A 25,476-nucleotide genomic window follows, 5' to 3' on the forward strand; every position below is an offset into this window, starting at 1 on the left:
TCTTCTATTGGGAAACCTTCGTGTCAGTTTAAAGTAAACATTAATAACTGAATATTCACAGAAAAAAAATCGCATTTTAAATCAATACATATTTATAAATGCCCTATACATAGATATATGTGATATGCAGGTTGCAGAAAGCGCCAAAATCGGATACCAATCGCCGGAAGCAACGGAAGCAGAAACAACAGAAGAAGAAAAACAAAAACTTCCGGGTTACTCAAATAAAACGGAAGACGACGGTAGCGCTTTGAAAGATGGCAGCGCACACGCAAAAGAATCACAAACCTGGGGGGAAATCTGGTGGGAAAGAGGCTCAACCTTTGATTATCGCCAAAACTCCTGCTGAGGAGCAGCGTCTGAAGTTGGAGAGGTTGATGCGGAACCCCGATAAACTTGCTCCAATTCCGGACCGACCGAAAGAATGGAACCCGCGGGCTCCACCAGAGTTTGTCCGCGACGTGATGGGCTCCAGCGCCGGCGCGGGCAGTGGGGAGTTCCACGTTTACCGGCACCTCCGCCGCAGGGAGTACCAGAGGCAGGACTTTCTGGACAAGATGTCAGAGAAGCAAAACAAGGACGAGCAATATCTGGAGAAGATCGACAAGAACAAAGAGGCAGCGGACGAGAGAACGGCCAAACGGAGGAAGAAGCGGGAGAAGCTAAAGCAGAAGAAGCGCCTGGCGAAGCAAGCGAAGCTAGAAGCTAAAAACAAAAGCGGAGACGACGGCGGCAAAAGCTCGGAGAGCAGCGAAGAATCGGGCGAGGCAGAAGAGGAAAGAGAGGCAGAGGATGATGCCGAGGCCCCGAGCTTCATCATGGGAAGGAAGTGACCAGGACACGTTTCTTGTGGAAGGAGATCACAGAACAGCTGTACGGACAAATATTGGCCCAGAGTGACTGTCTATTAGGCAAATACATCTAGAGTGCTGATTTCAAACGGGCAGTGGTGAAAGAAAAGACTCAATTCATCCATTAATCAACAAGGCGTTTATTTGTTGAAAACGTGGCTATTTTATATATTGTAAGTGTTTTAATAAAAATCAGACTGTACAGAACATCTGATTATGTCATTTGTTTGTGCTGACGTTTCCAGTGACGGTAACGCAGCCTTGTGAGTTTCCCCCCCTTGCAGTCATCGTTGTTTGGGGGCACAACAAGGCTGCGCAAAGCAACACGCGGGATCAAAGGCGTGACTCCTCGAGCCTCGGGAGCTCCACGTGCGATGTCCCTCGGACAGCGATCCTGCCTTCCACGGTGATGATGGCGTCGCTCCGTAGCCGTCATCTTTCTTGAGGCAGGTAGAGGAAAAGCCTGGCAGCCAGATATTGTTTGATACGGGAGAGGCTCGTCTTATCGGACACTGTCAGCTGTCACATTAATATCACACTTATGTTTCTAAACACTGTACACACGACTGATAATCTATACAGTAGTCGCCGCATGCAGCTCACACTGCTTGTTGTTCTACTGATCAGCCAGGTGAGGGAGCGGTTGGCTTTACAGGAGTTTCAGCCTAGAGTCTCAGAATCCAAGGAATCCAGCGTATTGGTGGCGCTCAATTAATTGTAGTTGTAAGGATTTTATTAAGATTTTATTTTTTTTGAAAAGACCTGTTAACTGTACTTTGTCTTCAGTGAGTCGACAGATTAGAAAAATTAAAAATCTCTTCATATACATTTTTGTTAAAAAAAGGCCACTTATTGATTTATTTCTTATTTGCACCATCCCCTGCTTCAATAAAATATGATGCTCTAAAAGCTGGAACGTATTTGCATTCTGTTACTTGTCACAAAGGTATGAGACTGATATATATGTGGATTGTGGAGTCTGTGAGCTGATGAAATAAAATGAATGAAATTTCGTGTGTTTGTGTAGTTCAAATGAAAGACGTCCATACTGTTGTAACGTCATATCCAATAAAACGCGCAAATGAACATTTCCTTCAACATGCAGGTCCAATATCTAATTTAATTGTTAGATATTTTGTATAAGGTTCAGAGATAACACGCTGCCCATTAAGAGCAAATACTGAGTTCAAAATGTGACTACCTCTGCACATTCCTCCGAGCTGAGCGTGTTCGGCAGGAATTTCCATATTTACCGTATGACAGAGAATCTCCTCGTGAGCCGCGCTGTCAGAAAGATTTATAACAGGCCTCTGCCGGAACACTTCGCAAACTGTAACCCAATGCAGTGATCCCAGCTGATTCAAGTTAACCATCTGACATATTGAGCGGAATTCTATTATCCGCGGCCGACAGTTGCCTGCAGATCGCGTGGTCTTGGGGGAGTGGAGCTGGAGTGGATCGGCTCCTCGGAGGGCGGTTTTCCGGCGTGTTCAGGCAGGACGCGCTGCCCCACTTTGCATTTTCTCCAACTTCATTCTGTTGGGAAATCTCGCAGCGCGTTTAATTGCGGCAGCGCGAGCGGCCGACGCGTCCAACTGTGCTTCAATCGCGTGTTTTGAGTCCTTATCTGGACAGAGTTCGGAGTGAGCCGTGGATGCGTGACCGTGGAACGAGAATGCACGAGGAGGCCACCTGGGATTCAGGGAGGAAATCAGGCGAGATCGGCGCTCAGCATGTGCGGCCTCAAGGTACAGTGACGCAAATATTGACAGATGTTGGCTTCTGTAACTAAGAAGACATTAGGATGTATTTGTTCCCTTTCTCTTCATCACAGTGGTTTTTGTTACTATTATAATTCTTCTTTATTGTAACTCAGCTGTAATTCAACACTGTTTAAATATTATGTTAATTAACGTCTGATCCCCTTTCCCCAGAGGGAAGGAAAACCGTCCAGAAGAGAACTTTTACCAGGTGGATGAATGTGTTTCTGCAGCGAGTAAGGCTACAGTATATTCACGTACTTATTTACGCAGGACCGTTTCCGGCCCGCGGTCTCTAACGAGGGTAAACGTTTCCTCGTTTCCAGTGCGATCCGCCGCTCGAAGTGCGTGACCTGTTCACGGACATTCAGGACGGCAGGGTTCTCATGGCTCTGCTGGAGGAGCTGTCTGGCTGCAAACTGGTGAGAGTCGTGACAATATGGTGTTGGGTAAAAGCGGTAACTCAGCCAGAAAACAAGAAAACAAACAATTCAGCATTTAACACATCCTTTTTGGTGATGGTTGCGACGTTTAGTACCTAATTCAACTACAACTTTCCAAAACAATTATGATTAATTCCTCAATTTCTATGCTTTACGATTTACGATTGATACAAAGTTGTTCCTTTATCTCTACATAACAATCAACAGTGTTGTCACTGTCCCCCTGGTTTGACCTAGTTTTACCAGTTACCATCACAATGTAATGTTGATAAGCCCTCATCAGCAGCTTTGGTGAGGCATTCAGGGCCACGATAAAGTGTAGGTCAAGTAAAATGTGGGGCAGAATATAGGGGAGTAGAACAACAGGAGTTATTTTTTCTCTTTTTCCATTTCTGTCTATTAGCTCTACAGGTTCAGATCGCCTTCTCACCACATTTTCAGACTCAACAACATCTCCAAGGCCCTAGCATTCCTGGATGACAGACATGTGAGTGTGCTTGCTTGTAAGCTATCGCCGTCATATTGTTTTGACATGTCATACGCCTCCCCTGCAATCTCAACAAACCTGATCCAAGATTACGTCTCCTCCCCGTCGTCTCTCAGGTGAAGCTGCTCGGCATCGACGCCTCCGGTATTGCTGACGGCAGCCCTCCTGCCGTTCTCAACCTTGTCTGGAACATCATCTTGTATTTCCAGGTAGGTTTCGCTCCAGTGCCGCACTGTTTTATCTAAGTTGGGGCCTATATGTTTGTGTTTGCCAACGACCGGACATAAATTCTTTCTGTAATGCAGGTGAAGAAGGCAACAGGGGGTCTTCAAAGACATTTGTCTTCCAGCCTCTCTTCCTTATCAATGAGCAGTTACCCCTCCTCCGGTGATCTGTCACCCCAGCAGAACGGCGCTGGCAACTACTCCTGCTACACTCTGCCAAGCAAAGGCAAAAGGGCTGCCAGGGAATCAAAGTACCACGGGAAGGCAATCAAGACTCTCCTGCAGTGGGTCCAACGATGCACATCAAAGTGGGTCTTTAGAATGATCACAGTAATAACTTGTGAAAGATACTGTACAACAAGCACATTTCAACAAAAGTTGGGGCTTCTTCTACAATGCGATGTAAAATACAGTATTTTACTTGTCAGTCAATTAAAATGTAAAATTGTCAAAAACTTAAGTATTTCACCATAAGGTCCATAAAAATACTAAAACATTTATGAATTGTGCTGGAAATCTCAGCTGAATGTGACGTTTGAGCCCACAGACATGCAGTAATAAATACAGTCACGCTGCCTTGATGAACACAGCGACGTACGCTTGGCCACACTCCAAAATCACTCCGACTTCAAGGCCTAATCTGCCACAGGGCTCACTTATCAGCAAAAAGTGCAAAGCCCCACATCGGAATCCAGATTGAGAAGCTCAACGCTCACAGAAAGATAAATATTCCACTCGCGACACCTGCTAGATCCTTATTTCCACAGGTTTAATTTTTGGTTGCATTTTGGAACAAGTACCAAATCTCTAGCTGTACATATTTACAATATATAATTCTAAATTGGTAGGTTCGGGGTAGAGGTGCATGACTTTGGGAAGAGCTGGCGCAGCGGGCTCGCGTTCCTCGCCGTGATCAAGTCCATAAACCCAGGTCTGGTGGACCTGAGAGCGAGCTTGTCCAGGGAGCCGAGAGACAACGTGGAGCGGGCCTTCGCGTTGGCCCATCAACATCTGGATATACCACGGCTGCTGGAGCCCGAAGGTGAGCGCTTACAGGCCAGAACCAGTTTCACTCATCAATCATCATTTACGCAGGTTACTAGATGCTAGAGGCTGGATGGACTCATCTATGAGTAAATCGGTATCTCACAGGTCAAAGGTCATTGCTCCACTTTACATTTTCATTACAGCGTAGAGGGTCGAAGTGAACCCTCAGCTGCAGCGAGGTTCAATAACAATGTGTGAAACTCCCTGTTTCTCTTCGCACAGACGTGACGTGCTCATCACCAGATGAGCAGTCCATCATCACCTACGTCTCTATGTTTCTGGGGCAGTGCCCAGACATTAATGAGGTCAGTACATTTATTTGCTCCCTTGTTGACATAAGATATAAGGAAAATAATTTTAGTGTACAGCTACTTATTATGAATTTGGGATTTTATATTTTTAAAAACATGAAACATGTGAAACCTTGTAACAAAATTAGGTGGTGCTGTAGATACAATATTTCATATTTTGAACAGTTAAACACAAAACTAAAAGGCCACTTCAGGAAATGGAGCAAAACCTTAACACTTGAATGGAAACGATCATAAGCAAAAATGTTAATAGTTTAAATGGAACGACAGCTCATCCAAACTGTACGGTTCTTTAGCAAAGACATTAACCTTGAGCTCCCACCACAGATTCTCGATGGGACTGAGGGTCATTCCAGGGCCTTGATTTTGTTTTTATCCTTTATAATATCCGCAAATGTCTTAATAGAACTCGGTGGAGATTTTATTCTTCCAATAAACTAAACTTTTAGAAAAGCATTCTTAGTTATGGTTTTAAGGTTTAAGGTGTTTTTTTTTTTAAAACTTCACATTTATCGGACACACTCTAATATTAACTGTCTTCTCTAAACTATGAGACAGCAAATATTAACAATCATCTTCTGCAAATACATTCAAGTGCTATGCTACTATATCATCAGTTGTATAATTAAACCTTTATTACAGGACTATACAACAACCTTCACCGTTCGTGATTCCCCACATTTTGGATCCCTCGACTCACTCACCCTTGGAGGCACCACCGCTTGTGAGCCACGAGCTGGAGCCAGGAAGCGCTGGGCCGGAACGTCCTCGGGGAGCACCACCTCGCTTCAGACCAATGGATGCCACACGTCAGGCGTCTGCTCCAGCTACGATGACGTCTTCTCTCCCTGTTACAGTCCCACGGGCAGATCTCCATCCTTATCACCGCTTAACCGAAACAAAGGCCCTGTTAGAAGCGCTGTGCAGCCGCCCAGTCTGCTGCCGAGTCCCATGTGGGTGGATCAGCGGTATATTAGGCAAAAGGATGACGAGTTTTCATTGAGCTCAGAGGACGGAACCGACAGCCTGTCGGCACTGGACTCAGACGAGGAAGACGCCTACACCTACATCCTTGATCTCAACAAGGAGATTTGCCAATCGCATAATCCGCTGAAAAGACAAGTAGCGAGAGTTGAGGAGGAAACCACTGAAGAATTAAATGAAGAGTCAGAAGATCCTGATGCATGTGCGATGTTAAATGTCAATGGATGGAAACAGCGGGAAGATACTGATGCAAACTCAGAAGCCAGGGCTCATTCAGAGTTTCGCAGGAAGTTTGTTGTGGACAAAGAAGAAAGTAGCTTCAGAGACATGACAGACAGCGGAGCCGCTTTTGACTTGGAGCCAAATGAGGAAGGCGGCGGCAAAGAGCCACCTGAGGATGAGAACGCTGTTAGAGTACAGGGTAATGGTGATTACAGTGAGGAGGAGGAGACGGCGCGTGCTGGAGTGGTGACATATGGACACGGTGGAACAGCAGCCCGGGGAGATGAAGCAGAGAAAACAAAGATGCTGAAAATGCCTCGCTGGCAGAAAGAGGCCGAGGGAGACGGTAACAAATGGCTTGTGAATGAGACGGTAGCAGGAGGTGATGAAGAAGAAATGGACCTGACGTGGGATGAAGGGAAAAATATTAGGTTAGATCCAAAAGAGGAAGAGAAGAACAGCAGAGATGAAGATGGGGGAACTGTGCAGGGAGACACTTTTGGAAAAGGAGTAAATGACACAGTGGATGAGTCTGGGCATGAAGTTGGATTCAGCTTCACAGCTGGAGTTAACATGGAAGTGGATGGAGACAGAGCCCTGAGAGTGGAAGATGTGACTAAAAGTAGCAGGAATGATGAGACAGAAGTCAGGACTTCAGGGGATTTTGAAGCAGATGTAACAGTAGCGAAGACTAATGATGAACCGGAATCTGGGAAATGTAAATTCACTGTCAAGAAGGCGACAGTGATAAAGCATCCTGGTGGTCGGACCCCTCCCTCACTCAGGTACGCTGCTTCAGTTTGCTTCCTTTTCACTCGGCCTCTGCCTTTAATCTGACTTGTGTCTCGTCGTGTCTCTGCAGCAGCGGGTCCGGACCCCTTCAGTGTCTGGCAGCGCTTGGTGCCGTCACCCCGTCAGAGCTGGAGACGCTTCTGGTCCTGTGGATCCTCCTCTACTGCTGCCTCATGCTATCTCAAATGAACCCCTGAGTCTCCCCGCGGCGCCGTCCTTATTAAGATATGCTTATTAGCCCGGTTTCCGCTAATGAGCCAAACAGGGCCACGTAAGGCGGGTTTAACCCTTTATCTGTGTCGCTGGATTTCCCTCAAGGCAACACTTAATGATCATGTTTTCTTCTCACTGCCAGTAAACAGAGTTTGTCACTTGGGCTCCAGATCAACACATCTGCCCTGTTACACACATCCTTTGCTCATGCTGCTACCTCCCCCTTGCAGAAATCTGACTTTCAGTTCATCTACACAGCATCATTGGCCACATGGGGGCATCGCAGCATCACAGCAGCGAGTGTCTCCTGTGACATGAGTGTTAATACAACTAGTGGAGACCCAGTGGGACCTGCTGCTTAATTAGAGGCTGTATTGACATAGGGAGATAAAGCTGATAATATTTAATGAGCATCTTAGCGTTTCGCTGGTTCCCACTGTGTGACTTATGTCTTATCATAAAGCTGTTTTGATCCCTTAATTGAAGCTCATGACACATACTTATTCCATGTCACATATCTTCAGAGTAGACATGTAAATAGTGTATTTATGAACACTGTAAACATATTAGATACATGAATATATATATTTTTACGTGTTGGATAATTACTGTGCAGGCCATGAGCTGCACCTAGATCACAGTTGCACAAGTGTTCAAAATCCATGTTGACCAAAATGTGTATTAAAGGGGGGGGGGGGGGGGGGGGGGGGGGGCGAGCGTGTCCTGTTCTGTGCCGTCCATCCCGGTGCTGTTGAAATTCTGCGAAACTAAAAAAAAAAACAAAAAAACACGTTGTTTGCTCCCGGGTCAAAAGCTCAACCCCTGGAAATCGATACGCGGGTTTCGACACCGCCGCCGCCGCCGCCCCCGCACCGAACCCGCAGGAACAACACATCCCGAATTTGGAATTTGGCCGGTGCTCTCTGGCCTCAGCCTGCGGAGTTTCTAATCAAGCTGAGAGACGATAATCTGCTCGGGTTTTACACTGCTAGCATCGCTAATAGGACTGTACCGATAGACTCAGAATCTCTTCCGCGAACCTGAGAAAGGAGCGAGAGGTCAAGCAACAGCAGCTCTAACGCAGTCTTAACCTTTGAACTTCAGCCACACTCCTAAGGCTGATTTTGGCCCTGCAGTGTCGACTCTCCAGGCCTGAGAGCCTGAAGCGGCCGACTCTAAAATAGCAGCGCGCAGAGGCTGTTATGTCTCACCTCGCGGAGCTGCGGTGCGGGAGGGGGGGGGGGGGGGGGGGGGGATTCAAAGGCCAGAGTCAGGGGCTGGAACTGGAGGCCGCAGCAGGGGAGGAGAGTGGAGGGACGGATCGTGGAAGCAGAGCAGAGGCAGATGAAGGCGCGGGGGTTAGAGCTTGAACGGAGCACAGGGTTCACGCCGAGGGTTAGGTAAGAGTGTGGGATTTCACCTACAGCAGCTTCCAGACGCTGAACAAACACCTACAAGCTTCTGAAGCCGCAGAAACGGTTCACTCGTAACCCCCCTCGTGTTTTCCAGACAACCTGCACGCGCCGACTCCAGCTAAACCACTAAGCACCTTGCCGAGGTAGCGCTGCAGATGATCGATGTGTTCACTGTGTGTTTCACCCACATCCGTGAGCTGCGTATCGATCAGCTCCGTGGCGAGAGGCACCGCGTTCCGTCTGGTGCCCTGCAGTCACTTGTAAACTGTCGTCGGGTACCATAATAAATAATTGTGCATAGAAGCTCAATTCACAATAATTGCCGCCCTCTATTCATCAATGAGCAAAAGCCTGCAGTCCAGGTCCCACAGGTTGGTACGAGATAGCGTAAAGTGAATCAATTAACACACCGATGGGCAGAAATGGGAGTAAATCCTACAGTTTTAAATGCCTCATGAGGGACGGGGACTATTATACAGTTTGTCCCTGACTTCTCTGGATCTTCAACCTGTCAATTTAAACAAAATGTGTCTTTTCTCCTGTTTTATCAGTTCAGATATGAGATCACCAGGTATGAGGCCTTTAATCACAGGCCTAATGTAAAGGAAATAATTGTACTTATTGTAGGAGGTGGGTGAAATAGAGTGATTAAATGAGAATGGGTGACCAGACGTCTCCCCCCCAGCCCCTCCCCCAACGGGTGACCTTTGACAAACCATACTGTACCTGCTCATTATCTGTGATGAACTCACAGAGCTTAACCTGCTCATAGGGAGAGTTATTGATCCTACACAGCTCTGTGTGGAAACCACCTTATAGTGCAGCTACATTATGTAACAGCCTTTTTAGTCCTCCCATTAATATCACTGGCAAAGTATTTTCAACAGTTTCACTTAAGTTAACCAATATGTTTTGTTTTACTTCCAAATGTGGCTTCATTCCTCCATTTTATGATGAAAAGATTTAAATGGCGGTAATTCATCCCTGTGACTAAATCGCCAATATTCCTGCATGAAAACATAAAAGACTTTGCTTCCATTACAAAAGCATTTTCTCCTTTGTCTGCGTCTCACTCCACAACTCATTTCCTCCAGTAACAAGCATTCATCTTGTTACGCAATTATCACAAATTGCTTCGCGAGAACAACCGGCCTCACTCAGCAACACAAAGAAGAAAACTCTGGTGAAATAGTGTAGGATTGAGGGGTTTCAGCACATTTTTACTTCAGTAATAAAAAGCCCTGCAGGAAAGTTCCAGTAATATTTAACTTATTAGAGGGATGATGAATAAAAGATAGTTTGATGAATAGGACAATAGATCTATAACGGTGCCGTTAATCAGGACAGGGTTTAACTGCCTCCTGGGAGGATGCGTTAGGGCTTTAATAGTCTTCCTTATTCCCTCCATGCACCAATGAACCATCTGAAAAACTCTGTGCATCTATTGTTTGTTCAATGTGTAAACCAAATACAAAGAAAATAAAACACATCTCTGACCTGACATGACATTTTTGCATCATTGCAATATAGCATTATTGTGGCCTCTAGACACAGTGAACTATAGTGAAACCACAACACGTCCCTGTGGGACTCCAGAAGAAAGACATGAACACGGTGATAGTAAACTCTGTCTTGTACTTTGTGTACTTGTTATTTCCAATATTTATGGTATTAGGAGCCTTTACATGAACAAATTGTCCAGTTAATAATAAGGGAAGAGGGAATGAGCACTATCCACAGTCTGGAGATTATTGTTAAAACACTGTACAAATACTTTCCAGCCTGGACAAAATTAGATAAAATAACTTTTTATATACCACTTTTGAAAAAACATTTACATTTTTAAACTGAGCAAACAAATATGACTGTTAGAGATTAGGAACCTTTAAACACCATGAGGTCACCAGACACGAGTGCACTCAAAGCCCAGTGAATGCAACGTATCAGTTCATTGCATGATTAAGACTGAGTGACTTAATATAATGCGGTAGAAGATAAAAGCAGCCCGTCCGCCTCTCTAGCTGCAGTACTAAGCTGCTTGTGTTAAACAAGTGAATATAGTCCAACCTGATACCGCAGACGAGGGACTGGTCTGGGTTAATATTTAACTGGCCTCTCAGATCCTGTATATATAATGGGGCCGTTTCTGACAAACTCCCTGCAGCAAGAGGACACTAAAGGTAAGAGCATCACTCTACTGTTGTCAGACCATTAGAACCTTCTGAATTATCCGGTGGCCGACACAACTAGCTGACAAGCTAATAGTTGTTCTTGAGCCGGTCAGTTTGTGAAGACCAGCATAGCAGATAACGCAATGGTTAAACCACTCATGGCTCTGCTTGTGTTACATTTACAATTGTGTTGGATTTATTCAGTTATCAGATCCCAGATAAAACACCAACAGATTTCAGCGATATTGATTTATTATTATTAGGTCTATCCAGAATAATGTAGTAGTCAGCAGGAACTTCCTGTTTGAATCCTGACATCGACCTGATGTTGGTCTGTGTGGACACACAGTCCAAAGATACACAGGGACATGGCAGCCTAGTTACAAACTGTCTACACACTTTTTGTTTACGCCCATGTCCAAGCTAACGCTCCCTCTCCGATCTGCCAGGCTGTAACGATGTACGGTATCTCCACAACGTGTGCGCTGGCGGCGCTGCTGCTGCTGGCCGTGGCAAGGGCCGACCACCACGAGCACCACGAGCACCAGGGCTCCGACCACAGCCACGAGGGAGAGCTGAGCTGCCACAGCCTGTCCCCCCCGAACGCCGACTTTGCCTTCGCCCTCTACAAGAACTTCAACGCCAAGACCGCCGCCGGGAAGAACATCTTCTACTCGCCGCTGGGCATTTCCACCGCTCTGGCCATGTTGGCCACGGGGGCCGGTGGTGACACCCACAGCCAGCTGTTCTCCACCCTGGGCTACGGCGGCATGAGCCAGCTGAAGGTCAACGAGGCCTACGAGCATCTCTTCCACATGCTGAGCCACAGCCAGAAGAACCAGGTCCTGGACGTGGGCAACGGCGTTGCCGTGCGCACCGGCTTCGACCCCCTGGAGAAGTTCCTGAAGGATATCAAGCATTTCTATTCTGGAGAGATCTTCAAGGTTGATTTCAGCAACCCTGCTGAGGCCGCAGCTGAAATCAACTCGTTCATAGCCAGTAAGACGCAGGACAAGATCAAAGATATGGTGAAGGACTTGGACCCTACATTGGCCATGGTGCTGATCAACTATGTCTACTTCAGAGGTAGGACACAGATAACTGAATCTGCAGTTTAGAGAGGAACCCATCTCAACCCATTCTTCTCATTCTTCTTCTCTATTCACACAGGACAGTGGGAGAAACCCTTTAACAGCAACCTGACACGCAAGGCCGACTTCCACGTGGACGACAGCACCAAAGTCCAGGTGGACATGATGGAGAGAATGGGTCGCTACGACTACTACCAGGACCTCGACAACCACACTTCTGTCATCCTGCTGCCGTACAAAGGCAACACCTCCATGATGATCGTCCTGCCCGATGAGGGAAAAATGCAGGAGGTGGAGGGCTCCATCAACAAGGAATACATCAGGCACTGGCACAACAAGCTGAGGAGGATGTAAGCGCGGACTTGAGATGGTCCTACTTCTAAAATCCTACCGCTGACGGTCTGCTGATCTGCTGATGCCCTGTGTTCTCAGGTCCGTCACTCTGCACATGCCCAAGTTCTCGATCTCGGCCGAGGCGTCGCTGGCCAGCACGCTCAAGGAGCTGGGAATAACCAATGCGTTCACCGACGCCGCCGATTTCTCCGGCATTTCCGAAAAGATCAGGCTCAAAGTGGGCAAGGTAGGATCGGCGAAGGCGCCTCGAGTCGCGTTCGTTCGGCAAAATCCCGCCGCACGCGCTCTAAACGCACCGCGCACCGTTCCCCCGCAGGTTTCCCACAAGGCCGTGCTGAGCGTGGACGAGACGGGGACGGAGGCGGCGGCCACCACCGTCCTGGAGATCATGCCCATGAGCCTGCCCGACACCATGCTCCTGAACAGGCCCTTCCTGGTCTTCATCCTGGAGCATTCCGGCAAGAGCATCCTCTTCATGGGCAAGATCAGCAACCCCACGGCGTGAGGACGCTCCCCGACCGAACACATCACACAGAACAGGAAGCCACAGACACTAAGAGCGTCGGTCTGATGAACGAGACGACAGATTAGTCACAAATACCACAACTCATTAATCTGTTCACAGCCTCTTGCCTTGACATTTAACATCATATTACATCTAGAACACTGTTACATGAGGTACATAAGTAATAAAAGCTCCACACAGCTGACACACTGCACCCACTTGTTTTTTTCACTGTTGTTTTCTCATCACGTTTCAACATGAAGCGAATATGAATAAAAACTTGGTCCCAAACACATGGCTTTCATTATTCTCCCTGTTCAGCCTTCTCGCGTTCACTCAATTAATTCATCGAGATTCACAATGTGTGTTAATGATAAGAAACAGGTGTTGATTGAAAGCTCACAGATGACTTATGTGACATAAAACACCACAGGTTCATAGCAATAGGTACATATGGCTTCATAATGAATCTCTCTATATTTCTACCAATAAACACTTAATGCTCATTGGAGAGAATCTGTGCTGCCAGACGTACAAGCTGATCACCCTTTAATAAAAGCGTCCTCACACATTATTTACTGTTACGGTGACATTTCTGCAGCACCGCTGAGCTGGGCTCGTCCCTGAAATACGCCCAGTCTTATAAATTTTTTTAAGAACTTTTATGTACATTTTATACATTTGTGGCATTTGAAATGAATTGTATTAAAATATATGATAGCAACAGAGCAAGAGGGGAAGGAAGCGCAGCCAACAGAGGCTGGAGTAGTCCTGTACAGCTCAGTCATGCTACATTCAAGGCCTGTGGGGATAATTTATCTACAACAAAGCATAAATCTCTCATGAAAGTGTCATAAACTTTATTTATACGCATGCACGGTTCGTTTGTATCGAGCCAGTGAGAGAGAACCTGTTGACCCGACCTCCAGCAGAGAGGTTTGACACGTTGAACAAATTCATTGTGTTTTGCTGCTTCTTGATCCACACGTTAACACAAAACGAACACCTGAAAAGCACAGAAGGAGTAACAGGAGTGGATTACTGCTTGGATAAGTATTTGAAAGTGAGCTTTTACAATGAACAGTAACTTCCATTATACATCAAAGAGGCAGCAATGACCTTTCTATGTGCTCAGGCTCTGGAGGTCTGCCATAAAAAGTTTAAACAGCTTTGTTGCCATCTATTTATCCCCAGCTTCCTCTCTTGTCTCTTTATTAGATGCACTTCTGCTCTGGCAGATACTGTAGTTCACTTCCCTTATATCTCAGTCTGTAAATGACGTCCTGTCAATTATTAATACACAGAAACGAATAAGACCTCGGCTGCTTCCTGTTGGATTGCGCCTTTGGATGACGTCATGGATCGCCGTATTTCTCAGCTTGTAGTGAACAAAGGTGACTGTGATGGCTTGTATGCGTCCAGATGTTCACGAGCATCAGTGCTGCGCGGTAAATACCGCTGATGTACACATTTACATATTACACAAGGTAAGTGCTGCTGATGCGACTTGGAGCTGCGAGGTGTTTTTTGCGCTTGCCGTTCAATTCAAGCCGCACTCTGGGACACACGTCTCGAGCTCAACATCATTTCTGAGCCTCCGCACAAAGATGTATTCATTAGTGTCAAGCTCCCGCAACTCAACTCATCCTCCTCTACCACTGGAAAATCTCTCAGATCTCTTTGCTTTGGTTATTATTCCTGCGCGGAGGAGATCAAATGCGTGATGCGCATGCAAATCACGACGTGACGTGACGGGACGCATTGTGGAGCGGCCATCTATAATGCATGGGCCGTCGGAACGAGGGGTGCGCGAGCCCTCGCGCGGGTTATTTATATCGGCTGGTGTCACGCGGTGACGTGTGGGGACAACGGCGTCTAATTGCGGGGAATGTGACTGAGCGACGCGCGAGGACGGGGAAAATACAGGAAACGTGATGGGATGAGTTAACGCGGTTGGCTTCACGCGCTGTATGCGGGATGTTGGGCATGACATTTAGAGCAGGTGCTGGTGAAACCTGACAGGGGAGAAATTCTGATAGAAATTCTGTTTGTTCAGAATCCGGCTTCACTTCACTGCAACATTCACACGGATTCACAAAAACGCTGCGGCCAATTGAAAGTTAATTTCATTCTCTGTTATTCTTCTTAATGAGTAAATATTAAATTACACTTATTTTTTTTTAAACATATCCTAAAGCAATAAAACAGGTGCCAATAGAAATCGGTTTAATGGCGTGTTCATCAATCAATCCACCTGAAATGATCCAAAATGCACTAGTTGAATTGCTGCTATTTCACAACATCCGCGTTTACACCACCACATGCAAAACATCTCTGGAGAATCATCACTATGCAAATTATTTTAGGACCCTTCTGCCCTTCAAGCATTTAGAAACACTGGATTGAGAGGCACCCGAGTGCAGCCTCCCTGCTCCACAAACGAACCAACCTAATCCAGCGCGCCCTCCAGACTCCTGATGGAAACGAGGCCGGTGCACGCATAAATACACACTCCGAAACAGGAAAGACAGCGTTGAAGTGAAGACTTCATTTTACAGTGATCACGTCTTATTAGGCGGGCGAAGACCAGTGAGTGTGGATAACGGATGGCGCCGCATTGTGCCTGCGAGCACAGTGTTTTGCATCCGCTCTCCTAGTTACTATAATGACGAGCGGAGAACTCCGTCTTATTTTGGCAACCTAGCAACAGCAAATGCAGCAGGATGTAGCTGTCGCGTTCTGCTCAGCCACACCAGTCATTTTGTTCTCCTTCATTAGATTCCATTGAGCCTCGCAAAAACGCAAACCCACGAACCTTTAGAATATTTCTCTTTTCGCTGTGTCAGCGTCTCGAAGGTGATCTGCGTCTCTCGCGGCGACACTCGAAATTAGGACGAACGACAAGGAACGAATCAATTTACATAAACAAAGACAAAACTTGCTGATGGAGCTAAAACGAGCACAACAACAGATCTATACTATGGATCAGAGCCTCAAAGACATGAATCAACATAACAAGGAAGCGTAAAGCGAGATAAAAGCGTCCGGAAGCAAACTGACCAACGCTACAGTAGCAGCCAGTGGGAGGCAAACGCAACTCTTAATGAATCTGACAGTCGTGGACTTGCTGAGCGTCGGCTTGTCCGATATCAGTTCGGTCTCGCTGCGCTTCTAAAAGAGATCCTTGGAAGACATGACATCAGACAGGACGGCCTGTCAGGCTGCATTTGCCTCACTGCACCAGCAGTATCATCATCCCTCCTGCTGGAGGGCTTATTCACTCAGTAGCCTGCAGACACCAAGGAGCCTTTATATCCTGTGTGGCCACTAACACTGTGACCTTTGACCCTCTGTGTGATGGTCAAGAGCCAATAGGCTGACTGTTTAGCCACGCACAAAATCACACAGACTCCAGGGCTTTTTGATCTTCTTGGGGCAAGTAGATGCATTCTGCACATCGTGTCCCAGTCACACAGCTCAAAGATACAGTCCAGTAAAACGCACACAAAACTCAACATGCAAATCCGTCAGGATGCTGTTGGTGTGGACTTTGTCCTGCAGCATTAAATAAAGGAGACAGGCTGAGCAGGCTTTTCTTTATGATCCTATATAGTTGTATTGTTGTAGGGTTATTATTACATTATGCTCCAAAGACATGCGGTCAGGTTGCCAGTAGATTTGGGTGTGAGTGACTGTCACATTGTCTGTCTACGTGTGATGGGATGTCCAGAATGAGCCCTGTCTCAGCCAAATGGGATGTAGACTCCAGCATAACCAGTTCTACTTTGTCTGTGGTGAGCTGGTGCTATATGCTGTAACATTGTGATTGCATTTTTATTTTTGTGGCACGGTTCTACATGTACACATTTTCCTGTGTCCATGACATCTGTGTCAACCTTAAGCTCATCAAACGTCCAGAGTGATATTAAAGTTGCAAAAAAGAAAAAAAACCCACAACAAATTAAAATATTATCCAGTTGCTCATGAGATTTAAGAGTTTCTGACTTACATACAGTAGTAGTTTATCATTTGGGGGCCTCCACTCAACTCCACCCATAATGACACCCACTGGCCAGTAGGTGGCGCTGTTGTGCCACAGGAACGCTGGACAGCCCGCATCTCCCCACTGTTGGCTTGACGCTCCACACATTTGAGTTTGTAATTTAGACGCTCGCCCGCTCACTGGTCTACTTTACACATCAAAGTCATACGAGCTGAATACTCGCACGGTCACAGAAAGGCTCTCTCTCTCTCTCTCTCTCTCTCTCTTTCTCTCTCTCTCCTATCATCTGTTCTCATCCACGTTGCACCTCTCAGATAAGCATTAAAAAGGGGAATCCATCCAAAGCCACATTTCATCATGGAGGGCAACTAAACCTAAGTTCATTTGCTTTGTGTCACGCCCCCAAATGCAACTGAAACGATCTCCCTTTATACAAACACGAGCGTCGAATCCACGGAGAGGACCGGAGCGCACGCCGATCGCACCTCGTTAAATGTGCATCAAAGCCGACAAAGTGAAGGAGGCAGGAGCTCCGCTGACAGGAGGCGGCTTCTCCCCGCATCAAAGCCGAACAATAAGGAAACTGCTAATGTTTATTATTTATAAGCACAAAGTAAAGACGCACCGCTTTAATGTGGAGGCCGCTGCGGCAGACGGGGGTCGAGGGAGGAGGACGCGGTTGGAATGCGGCGCGTTCGGCGTTGATGTCTTATTACCGTAACTCGCGCTGACAGAGTAAAGCGCATCACTCACTGACTGCGCTGACCTATGCGTCTGCGCCCCCACACACAGACACACACACACACACACACACACACACACACACACACACACACACACACACACACAGGCAGCTGCCGCCGTCTCGGCGCGTCTTCGACGCCGCGACCCCGAAAATCCGCGCGCGTCTCCGCTGTTGACAAATGGGATTAGACGTAGTGCTGTGTCGCTGTGTCGGAGGATCCGCTGCCTCCGCGTCTCCGCTGCGCTGGATCCATCCAGGTCAGCGGTGAGACAGCAGCTGTGTTTCATTATTATTCCCCCCTGTCATCTCGCATCAGCTCCACGGAATCACGCGGCTCCTCCGCGGATTCCTGATGCATGTGTTGCCTGTGTGTGTTTTACACCTGCAGCTGCTGATCCATCACGTGCAACAACTGCAGGCACATACATAAAATCTCATTTTCGGGGCGTTAGATAATGATGTTTTGTTGGGTTTTCGTGCTAAACTCTACTACTCACCACTACACCGACCCAGGCATTTTAATATTTGATGCACATAAACAAACATTACAACAACAGTGTTGTTGTAGAAGGAGGAACCCCAGTTTACTGGTGTTGGCCACAACACGTACACACCAACTCTGGACCCGTTCAACATGTTGACTCAGTGGAGGACAGAGTGAACGACCACAGCGCAGGCGTTGACCTAAGCACAATTTCAAGCTCAGAACGCGAGTATTCACGGGATGTAACGGGAAAAGTAGCTTGTGATCAGAGTGTCTCGCTTTAGTCACAAATGTTGTTTCTGACGCTCCGCGCACTGTGAGACGCTAATCCAACATATGGCTGTGAATATTAATGCAAGTCTGCTGCGATGATGACGACGCAAACGACGGTTTAATGGTGCAAAGTTAACAAACGTGTGGCGGGGAATTATTTAGATTCACTTTGACGAGCGTGAAAAGCACAAATCTAAATTTTAAACACATTCACTTTAAAATCACTAGTGGATAAAGAGTTGATAAACGATTCTGACATTTCAAGGCTCACTTTGCACACGATACAAACTGTATCAGCCTCCACAGATGTGACCTTTGGACCTAAACACAGGCCTCCGTCCTCAGCAGAGGTCAGGCCTCGGTCACGCCCGCCCTCTGGTGGCTGTTGCCCCGCGTCCGACCAGCCGCTCAAACCGCAGTAAGACCTGCATCATCCCATCATCCCCCCAGGAAGCTCCTCGCGTCCCGGGGTCCGATCGGACCGTGAGCGCAGAGCGCGAGCGCGGGCAGTGGCTCCAGCCTCAGGTGAGCGCTGAGACGTGGTGTTCTAGCTTCAACCAGAGCAGGTTTCATCAGCCCTGAGCCGCTCCAGGGCAGGGTTTCATCATCTCTCCCCGCTCTGTCTTCTTTCAACCAAACACAATGCAATCCATCACTAATTCACAGGGTGGGGGGAAAAAAAATCATTTGCATTGTTCACCTCCACAAAGAGCGGCTGCCGCGTCCGAGCCTGACTCCTGCTACCGGAGCCAGCGACGTGATGAATGGACTTAACCAATCTTAGTCCTGTAGCCGAGAGTGGACTATAATAAAGATAAATGTTTGCCTTCGATTGCTCCGTACTGTCAAAAAACTCGGAGATGTTTGCGCCCTTTGACAGCGAGGAAACTTGGCTTCGAGATAGAGCGACATAGGAAAGGGAGCGAGAGAGAGAGAGGGAGAATCAATGGATCATCTATTATGTGCAGTGCTTAATGAAAAGGCTCTGGTGCAGATGAATAAAGTGCTGCCAAAAGGAAATCTTCGGAGGCCTTCGCTGCCTTTAGCTTGATGTCATGATCAGTTTAATACTTAGACTGCTTGTCCTCCATTATTGACCCGCTGCTTAATAGCTTCCCCTGCACAGGCATCATTCAAACTGCACTTTATTGCTGTTGTTTGTCTCCTATTCGATTCTTTCTGACAGCACTTATCCATTAAGATACGAAATTATCTATCTATCTATCTATCTATCTATCTATCTATCTATCTATCTATCTATCTATCTATCTATCTATCTATCTATCTATCTATCTATCTATCTATCTATCTATCTATCTATCTATCTATCTATCTATCTATCTATCTATCTATCTATCTATCCATCCATCCATCCATCCATCCATCCATCCATCCATCCATCCATCCATCCATCCATCCATCCATCCATCCATCCATCCATCCTTATATACTTATATATATACTTATATATATACTTATATATATAAGTTTATATATTATTAGTTTATATATTATATATACCCATAATTGGTCCATACAACACAGAGCATCTTATAGCCTTTCTAGAACATCTCTACAGAGATCTCATCCCTGAAGAAGAGAGGGGTCGGAGTGGAGATCACCTGCCAAAGTATGTGATGGTTTGGGACAATGTGAGTTTTCATCACTCCAACATCATCAGGCATCAGGATGGAAAATTTATGATCACCAGCCACATAAACAAATGACCCTCCTGGCTGCCATTGTCCAGTCTATTGCCATCAAACAAAAAGGTGTAACTTACATTTTACAGTAATTTTCATGCAAACTTTAGCCATAGTTTATGTCAGAACCTCCCTCCAAAGTACACAGTAATATGGACAACATGACTAAGTAATTTGACTGTCTTGTTCGTAGACAATGACACAAGGACTTGACATTCTGACGCCACTGACACGTTCAATGACATAAAAACTTTGTTTTGAGAGATGAACTAAAGATTTTGAGCAAGTTACAGGCTGTTGCAAGAAATCCACAGTGTTTTGCTGTTTGTACGAATTGTTTTGAGAAATGCACACACATATTTGCAAACATCAATTCTGATATTTATTCTGAGAATTGTACTAAAGCGACTGAGAAAAACTGTAACATGACATAAACAATTAATAATGTAGCAAAAAGCAGGGAACTGTACATAATCATTTGAATGCATGTACCAAGCATTTGCAACTTGTTCAAAGAAGTGAAAAACTGCTTATATGATGTTCCACATCATCTTTTATTACAAGGTGCAAATTCTTTTGTACATCCATGCAAATGATTATGTGCAACTCCCTTCTCTTTGCTACATTATCAATTGTTCATGCCATGTTGATCGAAATGTATTCTATTGTTCATGAGTTCATCTTACTCCTCAAAACATCTAGTCATTAGTTCATCGTATAAGTCATTACTGTAACTGCAAAATGGTTGACCACGTTGTCATAATGTGACAACGTGGTCAACGTGACAAACATATTTCTATACATTTCCATTATACTTTTTTCTAAATCTGTCCTGAATTGGTAAATTTCTCTCAGGTGACTTGACTTTCTCTAACAAATGTGCATCTCATTAACCTGGCAAGTATATATATATATATGGCTGAAGCACAACACAGTGCTCTATGTCTGTCAGTGGAAGGACAAGGAATTGGACGGGGTCAACATCCAGAGAGAAGAGGACGAGGAAGAGGAGTGAGGCTGCGTGGTGAAGGATTTAGGCGGCAAAACAGAGGAAGAGGCCGAGGACGTGTACGTGTTCCTGATGAGATAACACACTTGTAGAGCATGTTGTCAACCATGGGCTCACATTGGCTGAGGCTGGTAGAAGGGTGCAGCCAAATGTTGGGAGAACAACTGTGTCCGCAATCATTCAGACTTTTCGTCAAGAGAACAGGTATGTAATCTATACTGTAAATATGAACTGTTCTGTAGTGCTTCATACAATATTACAGTATTTTTATAATACGTAAAGCTTTTTGCAGTATTCAGTAAGTACTGTGAGTAGGCCTACACTTTATACAGAGACATCTTCCTGAATTTTGTATTTTGCATTACTGTACTACTTCTTTTCCACATAGGTCTTTGCAAGACAACTTCACAGGGGCGGCAGAGGGCGCCTTCTCCTGCTCAACAGGAGGAGGCTATTTGCACCATGATTGTAGAAAACAATGCTGTAAGACTAAGGGAGATAAAGAGTGCCATTGTAGAGGACAGCAACTTATTTGCAAATATCCAAACAGTCAGCATCTCAGCCACTGGCATTGAGTGCTGAAAAGACACCGAATGAACATGAAGCAGCTGTGCACTGTTCCATTTGAAAGAAATGGTGACAGAGTGAAGGAACTACGCTTCCAGAATGTACAGGTAACACATGCATGGACGTGCAGCAACTGTACCGCACAGTAAACACTATCATGCAGTGATATACATTACAGTAAGCGTGATCTGTAGAAAAGTAATGCAAAATGTGATGTATACACTTGATGTAACTCTTCTGTCTTCTGTATATAGTGAATGATGAAACTGGAAGCAAGTGAACGCTCTACAGAGATCTCATCTGGCATTTTGTGTGAGCATTTTTTGTTATTAAATGAGATCACGCAACTACAACAACCTACTCCTGTTTTTCAACCTGCCTTTTGTCAAGTCTGCTCCTTGACACCGAGGGAATGATGGAAACCATTGACCTTCTGCGGCTTCAGGAGGAATCGGAGCCGATGCCTGAGGTGAGTGATGGTGGAACTTTGGAGCCAGGGTTCCAACTCCGGTGGAGACGTGACGACAGGGTTTACGTTTGACGGCCTCCACCTTTGAGTCTCTGTAGTGTGTCGCTGCATGGGGCCTCACTGGGAGTCACGGAGTGTGTCCCCGTTCAGACGCCGCCGCAGGTTCACGCCTCCTGAACCGTGGCCCAGGGATTTATAACACCTCATTACGGAGCCATCATAAAAGCCTGGTGTTTATAAATGTTAATCGCTGTGATTTGTCTTTAAATGTCATCCATATGTCGTGGTTGAACGATGTGTTAATGAGGCGGCGGAGGGGGGCGGTGATGGTGGTGGTCGGACTTGAGTGACTGACAGAGTGTCAGATCCCGGGAATATTGTCAGGAAATGAAAAACTGAATTCACCGCGATGACTTTTACTCCTTCGTCTCATTCTTCTTGACAATTTGTTACGTCCCCGGTGACATGTGTGCATCGAATCACTAATGGATATTTCCCTTCCTCAGCCAGCTGCTCTATACTGTACTCTGTGCCAGTCGCTGCCGATGGTTCCTCGTTATACGATTAACAATCGGATTGTGTTTGCGCGCGCGTGCGTGTCCCACTTCGCATCCCACCGATACACTGATAATGTCTTCCTGCCGGGGGAGAGTCCCTCCCCCTGCTCCTCTCCTCGGGAGGTGACACACTTCCACATCAAAGCTGAATTGCGGCTTATTAGCGCGGCAGAGTGAGACCGGTGATACGGTTCAAACGCTCCCGCTCACTTTCAATTATACTTTTGGAGATGGATTCATATTTATATCTGGGCGAATGTGATCATCAAAGCAAACAAAGGCGCCGCGGTCTCCCTCTCCGACTTAATGCAGCTCTGAGTTAAAGCCCTTGATTTCCAATTACATCACACGGATATAAATGCCATTCTTATCCAGTTACACCGGCTACATCTGATATTTGACTCATTACTCCACATTAGCCAGACCTGGTTTTAATGATGAGCTCTTTAATAGTTTCCCAGACGAGCTGAAGGTTGCACAAAGTATGGTTCGATGGACCCGATAGCCTGGAAACACAGTGGAAACCTATTTATGGATGGAAACAACTTGATTTCCCGCAGCGGAGCACGTTCCAGACTTCCGGCCAATAGATCATTTCATCCCTTTAAACCAAGATATGGCCTAAATCGGGCTTGACCAGCAGGAAGCAGCTCCGGATCTGCAGATGCCCCGCGTTCCGCTGCGGCGTCATGATTTACTGCTCGGCCAAACAGTGATTTGGACCGCGGTTAAAGGTGAGATGAGGCAAAGCCAAACAATCGCAGCAGAGACTTGAAGCAAATATTGTCTAACTCATAACTCTCCTTAAAGCCGCAGTAATTGATATTTACTACGGGACAAGTGTTTATTGGTAAAGTTGTTTTTACGCCTAGCGATGGACCGACAGACAATTATTACCAGACTCTGATGCTGCTCTCAGGCCTTTGTAGGTTTTTATGTTTATTAGCTCATGGCTTCGGTTTTATGGTTTGCGGCTTTTATTGGTTTTGGTTTGGGGTCTCACTCCCCTCAAGCCTTTCGCGCCAGCAGCAGGCAGCCGTGTTCAGGCTAAGAGGACTCCACAGTGCAAGCTGAGGCTGCACTTTAATGCTGAATGCTCATACAGTCATTTTCAAATCATTATGCACAAATAAAGCATAAATGTAAAAGTATAGTGGTCAGTAATGGAATTGTGGTTATAAAAGATTTTAGTTCCTTCTATCCAGAAAAACAAGATTAAATAGTGTGGATGTATTTTTAAAGATTTATTTGCTCTACTTTTATTTTGTAAACAAGCCTTGAGCCAGAAATATATAAGAAGGCAAAGATTCTGTCAGAACCAGAGCCCGGCTCCTTTTGGAGTCCACCTTTCTGTTCATCTCACCATTAGCTGGTGCAGCTGTGCGTTGTTCTTAACGCGGAGCCGGCGGTTGCCACTTGGATGAACCCGGCCGTCCTCTCAGTCTCAGTTATTTTCGGGCGATTTTCTCCTTTCACTCTGGCTCCTGATGCAGCGATGGCTCGCCAGCCGCCCATCAACCTCACACTCTGTGGAGACGCACAAAGGAGCCGTTAGTGATGCCGAATTTAACCAATTACCCTGGAAAACGGCACAAAGTTCCCTTTGAATGAGCTCTCTGTGAGTTTATTGCAGTTTACTGAGTGTTTGAGCTTCATTTTGGCTCTCTGGACCTGCTCTGCATGGAGCTGCTGTCTCACCACGCTTCCCAGTCACAACCCATGCGCCTGCTAGTGCTGTCGGGCGAGCGGCGGAATGAACCCAGAGACGAATGGGCTGTGAAGTCTCCACGTCAGCACAGACAAGCAGCTACAGCCTCCAGAGGGGCTCCTTACGTGACTGCCACCAGCGTTACCGTGTTCCCTTTGATGAAAACCCTTTGTTTCCTGACAGCACTTTGCTGCTTCCTCTCTCGCGTCTCTTCTTTTTTTTTTTTTTCCCGCTGCTCTCTAGGAAAATACCGATTCAAACAGGGAAGCGGGTTCGGTTTGTGCACACGTGTGGGCTTTTTGTGGAACTGTATTATTTGGGAAAAAGCTGATTTTTTTTTTTCGTGAAGCGGTGAAGCATGAATTAAAGATGAGGCCCGGGTTTTTGCAATTGCAGCGTCGCGTTGACGCTGAATAACAAAAGGCTGGATGGTTTCACACTTTTACACATCACTCCCATCACATTCCGCTGCATTTTACAAAAGCCAAACTAATTTCAGTGCCGCGCTTCTGTTGTCGAGCATCCAAACCTCCTTGAATTCCCTCCTTTTGGTATAAATAGAACAATAGGGCCAATCTATACCCTGAAAAACAAACGTCCCACCAGTTGCCGATGTCCCTGCCGTTGTCATGGCAACCGCGACCAGCGGTACACCAATCTCCTCCAAAGATGGATTGGCCATCAGCTGGTTAATTAAGGACAGAAAACAACAAACAAGGTGAAAATGAAGGGGTGGGGGGGGTCAGACCTTTCATTTCCCGGCGTCCACGACCTGAGGAGCGCGGCCCGAGGGTCGTCTTAACACAATGCGTCATCAGAGGGACGCATGTGAGGGAATATTTGGCGGATAATTGAGCGGGTGCGACGCCGGCCACCGCACCGGCGTCGGGGGAGACGCGGGCGAAGTGCTTCTGGAGGCGAACAATCAGAAAGGCTTAACAAGCTCTCACCGGCTCCTCACATCAGTGTAATTAAAGCCAGTTGGTGGAGCTTCTTCAATGCAAGAGCCGTTCGGTGTGACCTGGTAAATAACAGCGCCTTAATTCTGTTTATTGTTTTCACGTCGAGCCACAGACGCCGCGACTATG

At 46.4% G+C, this 25,476-nt stretch overlaps 3 protein-coding genes and 1 non-coding gene across 5 annotated transcripts; all 4 read left to right on the plus strand.

The window, feature by feature from the left end:
* Positions 1–108: 108 nt before the first annotated feature.
* Positions 109–1,058, plus strand: prkrip1 (PRKR interacting protein 1). Its single transcript, XM_029140304.3, has one exon. It carries the CDS (start codon positions 258–260, stop codon positions 831–833), a length of 576 nt encoding a protein of 191 aa, XP_028996137.1. The 5' UTR covers positions 109–257; the 3' UTR covers positions 834–1,058.
* Positions 1,059–1,103: 45 nt separating this feature from the next.
* On the plus strand, positions 1,104–1,381 carry LOC114850219 (small Cajal body-specific RNA 13). Its single transcript, XR_003784799.1, has one exon. It is a non-coding gene; the product is annotated as a small Cajal body-specific RNA 13 (non-coding RNA).
* A 741-nt stretch (positions 1,382–2,122) lies between these two features.
* Positions 2,123–7,745, plus strand: clmnb (calmin b). Of its 2 annotated transcripts, XM_029140287.3 has the most exons (10): positions 2,123–2,599; positions 2,786–2,847; positions 2,938–3,033; positions 3,458–3,541; positions 3,658–3,750; positions 3,847–4,073; positions 4,614–4,807; positions 5,035–5,117; positions 5,766–7,114; positions 7,192–7,745. In XM_029140287.3, exons 1-10 carry the CDS (start codon positions 2,506–2,508, stop codon positions 7,316–7,318), a joined length of 2,409 nt encoding a protein of 802 aa, XP_028996120.1. In that variant the 5' UTR covers positions 2,123–2,505; the 3' UTR covers positions 7,319–7,745. The 2 variants fall into 2 exon arrangements, with proteins under 2 accessions (XP_028996120.1, XP_055362352.1); XM_055506377.1 differs by lacking the exon at positions 2,786–2,847 and having other exon boundaries at positions 2,885–3,033.
* A 3,138-nt stretch (positions 7,746–10,883) lies between these two features.
* Positions 10,884–13,163, plus strand: LOC114849858 (alpha-1-antitrypsin homolog). Its single transcript, XM_029141612.2, has 5 exons — positions 10,884–10,929; positions 11,370–12,006; positions 12,091–12,361; positions 12,444–12,591; positions 12,682–13,163. Exons 2-5 carry the CDS (start codon positions 11,379–11,381, stop codon positions 12,868–12,870), a joined length of 1,236 nt encoding a protein of 411 aa, XP_028997445.1. The 5' UTR covers positions 10,884–10,929; positions 11,370–11,378; the 3' UTR covers positions 12,871–13,163.
* Positions 13,164–25,476: the final 12,313 nt, after the last annotated feature.

This window comes from Betta splendens, chromosome 24 (genome assembly GCF_900634795.4).
Source record: "Betta splendens chromosome 24, fBetSpl5.4, whole genome shotgun sequence".
NCBI lineage: Eukaryota > Metazoa > Chordata > Actinopteri > Anabantiformes > Osphronemidae > Betta > Betta splendens.

Bases quoted from the DNA above. Each gene is read 5' to 3' on its own strand.
- prkrip1 (XM_029140304.3), top strand. From the start codon at position 258: ATGGCAGCGCACACGCAAAAGAATCACAAACCTGGGGGGAAATCTGGT.
- clmnb (XM_029140287.3), top strand. From the start codon at position 2,506: ATGCGTGACCGTGGAACGAGAATGCACGAGGAGGCCACCTGGGATTCA. The intron at 2,848-2,937 runs GTAAGGCTACAG...CCTCGTTTCCAG, and splicing joins TGAATGTGTTTCTGCAGCGA to TGCGATCCGCCGCTCGAAGT. The intron at 5,118-5,765 runs GTCAGTACATTT...CCTTTATTACAG, and splicing joins AGTGCCCAGACATTAATGAG to GACTATACAACAACCTTCAC.
- LOC114849858 (XM_029141612.2), top strand. From the start codon at position 11,379: ATGTACGGTATCTCCACAACGTGTGCGCTGGCGGCGCTGCTGCTGCTG. The intron at 12,007-12,090 runs GTAGGACACAGA...CTATTCACACAG, and splicing joins CAACTATGTCTACTTCAGAG to GACAGTGGGAGAAACCCTTT. The intron at 12,592-12,681 runs GTAGGATCGGCG...GTTCCCCCGCAG, and splicing joins TCAGGCTCAAAGTGGGCAAG to GTTTCCCACAAGGCCGTGCT.